Source organism: Melanotaenia boesemani, chromosome 7, assembly GCF_017639745.1.
Source record: "Melanotaenia boesemani isolate fMelBoe1 chromosome 7, fMelBoe1.pri, whole genome shotgun sequence".
Classification (NCBI taxonomy): Eukaryota; Metazoa; Chordata; class Actinopteri; order Atheriniformes; family Melanotaeniidae; genus Melanotaenia; species Melanotaenia boesemani.
The window spans coordinates 18,327,714-18,335,918 of record NC_055688.1 but is presented as its reverse complement, the minus strand read 5'-3'; the positions used below and the strand labels follow the sequence as shown (position 1 = coordinate 18,335,918).

The 8,205-nt window shown below is 38.5% G+C and overlaps 1 protein-coding gene across 1 annotated transcript; it reads right to left on the bottom strand.

Moving 5' to 3' along the window:
- Window positions 1–4,052: 4,052 nt before the first annotated feature.
- On the bottom strand, window positions 4,053–5,631 carry LOC121642781. The gene is made up of 2 exons (XM_041989728.1): window positions 5,329–5,631; window positions 4,053–5,147 (listed from the first exon to the last, which is right to left on the bottom strand). The coding sequence occupies exons 1-2, from the start codon at window positions 5,629–5,631 to the stop codon at window positions 4,053–4,055; spliced, it is 1,398 nt and encodes a 465-aa protein (XP_041845662.1).
- Window positions 5,632–8,205: the final 2,574 nt, after the last annotated feature.

The following is an 8,205-nucleotide window of genomic DNA, read 5'->3' as shown; positions in this document are numbered from 1 at the left end:
TGCTTTCTCGCCTCCCAACTTAAAACCATCATCATGCAAGACTGCGTCAATTCCTGTGTCTGTGTATGGTCGGCAGGAACAAAGAATTATGATTTCGTTTCCATGGTATTCGATGGTGTTTAGACAGAAATATTCACCGATCCTGATCACCTTGGTTTATAGTTCACACCTGAAACACTGATGCTAAAGCTACCTACACTAAGAGCGATTAAACACTGCGATTAAACTTGGGCTAAAATACCACTAAAGCATAAACCTGATTCCAGAACTGAGGAAGAGTATGTCTCACTATCGCAGGTAACGAACTGTTGCTTCAACAGAAAGAAATGTTTTCTATGCTGTTGCAGCAACAACAGGACAATTTCAAAGGCTTTGTCAAACTCCTCATGGATTCTTTAAACATGAGACTGGATGTGTTATCTAAAGATCTTCAAAAAATCAAAACAAGCCTTCAATTTACACAGAAGGAGGTGGATGACATAAAGGCAGGTAACGCAAAGTACACTGACTATTTTAATTCGATGCAGTCGGATATAATGAAAATTTGTGATACTATAGTCTGCTCACAATTACGGATAAAATGGAATACCTAGAAGGTCACTCCAGACAAATCAACCTGCTAGTTGATGGGATTGAGGAATCACCTGGTGAGACTTGGATTGAGTCAGAGGTGAAAGTGAAAGGGATCCTTGTGGAAAAGCTGCAGCTACAGTGGGAGGTCGAGCTAGAGCGAGTGCATCGAGTGGGAAAACCTGCTGCAGGCAGCGACAGACCCAGATGCATTGCAATAAAGTTTCTGAAACATAAGGAGAAGCTGGGAGTTTTACAGAAAGCAAAAATTCTTAAAGTCACCAAAATATTCATCAAGGAGGACTACATGGATGCTGTCCCATTTAAATGAAAATAACTCTTGCTGAAGATAAGAGTTGCGGGTCAAAGAGGAGACATTGCCTTATCTGAGAATAAAAGAAATAAAAAATAAAAGAAAAATAACAATAAGAAAACCTTTATTAGTCATTCAGTGGGGAAATTGCTTTGTTGCAACAGTGCAGGTGCAGTAAGCAGACGCACACAGGTGATATACAGCAAGAAAGAACACACACACACAAATAAGGCATGACAAACTCATTATGCTCCCTTGAAGTAGCACTCCAGTATCTACGCGAGTCATCCTAACCCAATACAGACAGTTGTTTCTCATTGTCATATAAATGAAAAATGCACAGCAACCAAGAATACTTAAAAAAGAACTAAGAAGCACAAAGGCCTCCCCACGGAGAGAAGATCGCTCACCTCAATATCTATAGTTTACTACATTGTCAGGGAGCTTTACTTAGTGAGAATAAATTTAAAAATGTAATATTATGGCAATATCTAAAACTCATTTAGACAACTGCATTAAGGATTCTGAGTTGGAAATACCTGGTTAGAGCATTTTCAGACATGACATAAATAAGTACGGAGGAGTGGCAGTTTATGTGAAGAATCATATTCCAGGAAAAGTCAGATGTGACTTGATGACTTCTGTAGAAATGCTCTTATACTTATATTAAACCAATAATTGTGAGCTGTTGCTACAGACCTCCTAGTTCCACCATACAATAAATGTATATTTGTACCATTCTTCCTGGTAGACTTTAACATAAACTGGTTTTCATCCTGCTCATTGAAAGAAAAATGTATGGCTACGATGAGAACATGTAATCTATCTTAAATGAATAATCTACCTGCAAGGGTTACTTCTAGTTTGTCCGGAGTTATAGCTCTCTTATGTATCGATCACATATATACAAATCTCACTGAATTATGTCCTGAGACTGTGTGCATTCCAGAGGGTTTCAGTGATCACAACATAGTGGCCATAGCACCCACGACTAGGCCTAAGATTATTTGCAAAGATTTTATACATATTTCAATGAAGGTAAAGTCATTGAGGATATATAAATGATACCAACGCTGAAATAAATTTGTTTACATGACATGGTACAAAAGGCCGCTAATAAACGTGCACCTGTAAAAGAATTTACTGCTAAAAGATCATGATGAGTTAAAAACCTGTATGATCCATAAAACAAACCTGCTGCTTTTGAACCAGGTGATCCAACCTTTTTTTAAAACAACGTTTTATTGTTTTAAACTGTTTACTGACAGCAGTACAGGTACATTGCTATAAAATAACGAATAAGTAAAAAAAAAAAAAAGTGAATATATTCGGGAGACCAAACCTCTTTTTCATCCTCCACTGTACAGAATGGAGTGCAAAGGGTGGGTAGTAAGAGGAGAACTCCACAGCACTCCATATGCTTTCATAGATGAACATAGTTAAAAGTAAAGAAACAGTGATGATCCTGGCAAATGGTAAAACAGCCTCAGATCATTAAAGTCACGAAACCTATTTTCGTTATAATGGTTCTAATGCCAGAAGAAAAGGGCTTAACGGGTATCCCTGTTGGGATGAGCATGATAAATTAAACTTGCTTGATATAATGGCTTTCGTATTTATCATTGCAGATGGTTTATTGTATAGTAGTTTAGTTAAATTAATAAAAGTTGGGCCCAATTCAAAGCTTACAATTTTAGGGTTGACTAATAGAACACAGGTAGTGTATTCCAACAGCAGTTTCTCAGTTTTTGCAGCTTTAATTTTTATAAATGATTTACCTCTGGTGTTAAATAAAATCAATAATAAGTTGATGATTTAACAATATATACATCTACTGACAGTGTGATTCAGTTAAAAGACTCATTACAAGGTGACCTGCATTGTGTGTCAAAGCATTCAGACAGCAGTACAGGTACTTTGCTAAAAACTTCTAAATTCTAAATATAAATGTCAGTTGGTGCAGAATAAAGCTGCGTGTTTAACTCTGTGCTGTTCTTTTAGAGTAAGTGTTGATTAGATGCATTTAGCTCTTTCATGGTTAAAGGTTGAAGGCAGACTATCTACTAATATCTTGGTCTTATTTTATTATACTTATATATACATATATATATATATATATATATATATATGTACACCAGGGCTCAACTTGGTTTAAATTTCAAACTTTCTCATGTTAATAACAGACAGTCATAGGAGGGACAGTTGTAACACTTTTTGGGATTTTTTTTAATAACTCAAAAACCATTTACATCAGAGCAGCCAATTTGCTATATTATAAACTTCAATGTGTTTACTACTGAAACAATCAATTTAAGTGGTTTTGTGAAATATGTATAGGTTGCAAAATTGATTTAAATGCAGACAATCCACTGTTACAACCGTCCCAGTGCACAGGGACGGTTGTAACACATGCCAGGGACGGTTGTAACATGTCTAAAATATACATGATTAATAAGTTAAATGCTCAAAATAAAAAAAAGATTATCACTGTTCATTCTTTCACACTGCCTGACAAAAAAGAGGGGACGCTGTCAACTGTAATGCAAAAAAAATATTTAATGGGTAGAACAGAAACAGTAACCAAATCTCAGCTAACATTGAGAATACACTAAACTCTTAACACTGACTGCAAAATCACAGAGGTGAGGATTTGTTTCACCACAGTCTCAGGGGAAGATCGATACGAAGCCTGTAGAACTGTTTGAAGAAGTAAACTGATTGCTGTGTGTGGAGGGGTGGTGGTTGGTGGTGGGGTGGGGGTGATCATTCTGACTCACAGTTGTGGCAAGTGTAAAAGTCACCTCCAGCTGTGCATTCCTTGTGGGCCCAGGCTTTACAGGACCAACATTGGAGCCAGACTTCCCTTGACCTGGAGTAGCTCTCCAGGCACACAATGCAGTAGTCTTCTTCATCATCAGAGGATGTGTCCTGAATTTTTTTCTTCTTGCTGGGTTTGGAGGGTTTTTTGTTGGTGAAATTCATTTTTCTCTTTGCTTTAGATCCTTTTTTCTCATCCTCCAGCTGTTGTTTTATGGGTGTGTCTGTAAGTATAGCAGTCACTCTTCTCTTCCTTCCCTTTGTTGTCTGCTTTCGTGGTCCAGCTTTGGGATGTGGACGGATCGACACAGGTGAAAAGGTTGTATCCATAGCAGAGGATGATGGCTCATGCTCAGGCACCACACATGGTACGACAGGGAAGGATGCTGCAAGTGGCATGGAGGATCCCACTGCCACAGTGGGTGTTGGAGCTGCATGCTCCATACAGTTGCTGGGTGTGGGTGCAGCTGCATCCACTGTAGATGCAGCTGCAGTGGATGATGGAACCTCGTGGACGGTCTGTGACAAGAGATGGTGCAAATTCATTTTCACTGAAGACGTCTCTTTGAAAAGGCCAAATTCCAGTGCATGCAAACCCTGCCTGAATATTTGATGGCGTTGCAGCCAGGGGAAGTGCACTCTTCACAATGTTTGGCAGATCATAAATGGTCATTGTGACTCCTGGATGAGCTTTCATCCAGCTGTCACAGCAGTTGTTGACCAACCTTTTCAGTGGCCCATACACACTGCGATCTAAGGGCTGCAGCTTATGGGAACAGTGTGGGGGGAATGAGAGAAGGATGATCCCATGGCTCTTGCAAAAATCGATTCCCTTCACAGAAAGGTGGGAGGAATGATTGTCAAGAAGTAGCAGCACTTTTGACTCCAGTGAGGACTTGGTGTGAATCTGGAAGTGCCTGAGGAAGACCAAAAAGTCTTCCTCTTGCATCCACCCAGACCCATTTGCCGTACCAATACAGCCGGGAGGGCCATTGTTGGTAAAGAAAGGCTGGAACTTTTTGCGGGGGAATATGAACAGTGGTGGGATGGAATTCCCCAAGGCATTTACAGAACATGCAAGTGTGATGAGAGAACCCCGTTCTGCAGACGTCACTGCGCCGACTTGTTTAACTCCTTTTCTGGCCACAATCTTTTCAGGATTTTGGACAGTGGTGATGGCTGTCTCGTCCATATTCCAGATGGCTTGGGCATCTAATTTGTGTTTGGTCAGGACAGCTGACAGGTTGTCAAAAAACTTGTTGACATTGCATTTATTGAAACTTGTTGCCCGCGAGAGGCTGGTAGGCTGAGGGCTTCTGATGGAAAGAGTTGGGTGCCTTTTCAAAAAAGCAGTAAACCAGTCAGCTCCAGCCATCCCTTTTTCTGCCCAGGTTTCAGGATAGTGACAGTTGTAGGCCTTTGCTAACTCATAGGCAAACCTTCGTACCTAAAATGAAATTAAGATATTTTTTCAATGTTTTATGTAAGTCACTTTGAATAGTCTTGTACATGACAGGCCTATAGCAAGCAAGTTTATTTGTAGGCTATTGCATATATCATAAACCTTTGTAAATAAGTAGAAAAGTCTACAAATAGCCAACTCTAGCTTAATATGTAGGCTAGCCTACCTCCTTTGGGCACAACCCATAGTACAAATCAGCTGCCTCCATCAGGTATTTTTTCAGAAGGATTTCCTGTTCTGTGGAGAAAACCCTTTTGGGAGTCCAGTACCCTACTCTGGGAAGTGAATTCGATCCCTGGCACTCCAGCTTCTTCCTCTTCTTCTGAAATCGACACAGGGTCACATGGCGAATGCCATATGATTTGGCCACTCCCCTCACTGATTTGCCCTGCTTTATCTCATCTGAAGCCCTCTCCAGCAGAAAAAGTGGGACTCCCCTATCTGTCTTCCTCTTTCTGATGTTAGGCATGCTGTAAGCAAACGCTTTGTTTCATTTACCTAGTATTTTCCTAATTCTTTTTTGTTATAATGATGATCTATGATTTTAAAATATAAATAAAAATTACTGACCTGGTTTACATGGTCACACAGGGACGGTTGTAACAAGGCGTTACAACCGTCCCTGTGTGACCATCCATGATTTAACCTCATTTAAACTAGCTTGACAGCTAATTTAACACATGCAATCAATTTCTATTTTTAGCTTTTAAAACAGTGATTCTAACAATATTTGTTTGGATTCCTAGTTATTTAAACTCAGAACAGTATCCAAAAAATACATCTGATAGAAAAGTTAAACTTTTACCTCAAAAAAAAAAACACTTTTGGTGTTAACTTTGTCTGTGAACTTCCAAAGTAGCTCTTTCTTTGCTAGCAAGAAGACAATCTAACTGAGCATGTGCAAAGTGAGTGTCATCGCTCTAGCTTGTTTCTGATTGGAGGAATTGAAGGTGTTACAACCGTCCCTTGTTACAACTGTCCCTGGTCTCCACCATTAGACAGGCTATGCTTGGTAATTTAGTAGTTCCCATGTGCTATGCAGAAAATAGTGTTAGACAGGGCCACTACTTTTTGGGATAAATTACCATACTTCCTAAAAACATGTACCAGTAAAATAAATAAGTAAAAAAAAAAAAAAAAAAAAAAAAATACACTGAGTCTTAATTCATTTTCAATTTGAGACAGCTTGTATATCTTTCTTTTTTTATAAACCACTTTCTAGAGGACATGAAATGCATTGGTTCTCATTATAGTAATTTTTGTAATTTTTGGATTAATTTCTTAGCATCATGCATCTGTGTCTTGTCAAGATGTGTATTTTTGGGTAATTAGTAATTTTATCTTTCTTGTATTTTAATTTTTTTTCTTCAGGGATTGTCTATTTGGGAGTTCGGGGTGGGTTGGGGTTTTTTGGGTTGTAGGACTTAAATTGTGTCATTATGATCTGTTGGAAGGTAATTACCTGTATTATTATTTTATACAGTATTTGGAACTCAGGAAGATTAACTGCTCTCTTGGCAGCAGCTAATGAGGATACTGCTTGTAAATGAAGAGGTAAACCTTTATGTTGGCAGCACTGGAAAGTTTTTCCAACATTCGAAGGAGTAAGCATCTAGTAAAATCAACCAAAAGGGTTTCTTTACTTGTAAAAATGCCATCATCATGATTGTAAGGTTCATATGTAAATCTCTTGTAGTAAGGAACTGAAAGAAAGCATTAAGGAATTAAGCGTTTATTTTATATTTGCTCAATTTCAATTTTTGGCAAAATTTTAATATCCCTATACCCTACTATTTAGCAGGTTTTTGATAATGCCAGCTTGGTAACAACAGCTACCAGCCTTAGAATACCGAAGGTCTGATTTCTATTTTTTTAATTTTGGTTTGTGTGTTCATCCTGTCTAATTTACAATGTCCTCTGTTTCCAGGATTCCACACAGCTGATCAGCCGTCCTGCTTAATACCACTAAGTCTGTTGCCTGTCTGTTAACCCACCTGCCTGTCAGCCACCTGGAATCAGTCTGCCAATTTGGAAAATATTAAATTGCCACACAGTTATAATGAAACCAACATCTCCCAAACATTCAAATCATTCTGAATTCTGCTTTTGGGGTCCTTCCTTCCAGTCCTCGCAACATTTCATTAATCCAGTGGTGCCTGACATGGAAACAGAAATATATAGACTGTAATTTATATACTATATCTGACTTTGTGGCTCAGGGGTAGAAGCAATCATCTATTGAAATGTCAATCACCAGTATTCCAAACTAGTGGTTTGATTCCAGCTTCCCCAGATTACATGTTGACATTGCCACATTGCCTCTGATTTGCTCATCATTGTGTGAATGTGTGTGAAAGAGAAAAACACTTCATAGATAACTCCTCAGAAGTGCTGCTTAAGTGTGTGTATGAGTGGGTAAATGTGACTTGCAGAGTAAAAGTGCTTTGATTGGTCAAAATGACTAGAAAAATGCTGCTTAAATAAAATAAATTTACTTTGTAAAATTTCTGAAGTGCACCGATTTGTTCATTCAAACATGGCTGGATTCTTAAACTTATTCAGACTTCCACATGATGAGAGGGAATGAGAACCCCTTCTTAATATGCGCCTTTCATTTCATTTCAAAATCATCATGAAAAGTAACCCATTAACATACGATAAGATGACCATACTAGTTTTGATCATATTAATTTCTTTCAGATGTTAGCTCCATCAGCCCAGTAGTTCTTTTTTTCTTTATTTTTCCTTTATGATCTGTTACGGCCCTTTGGCCACTCAACTAGACTGTACTTGACTCAGTTTGTGGGTTTTCCCGGGTTGAATATTTAATAGATGGAATGCTGAGTAGTAATCATTGAGAGGTCTGTGTAGAACTTGACAACAAGCTGTTGGAGAACCATTTAATTTTAAATAGGTGTGTTGCAGCAGGGAAACATCTAAATTCTGCAGAACATTCTGCACCACTAGTGTGTAGCATTTCAGCCATCTTCTTCAGAAAAAAAGTTATGAATTGCATTATTAGTTTAGAAAGGTTCTCTGTGGG

Coding starts and splice junctions, on each gene's coding strand:
- LOC121642781 (XM_041989728.1), bottom strand. CDS start 5,631: ATGCCTAACATCAGAAAGAGGAAGACAGATAGGGGAGTCCCACTTTTT. Junction 5,148..5,328: donor ATGGGTTGTGCCCAAAGGAG/GTAGGCTAGCCT, acceptor ATTTCATTTTAG/GTACGAAGGTTTGCCTATGA.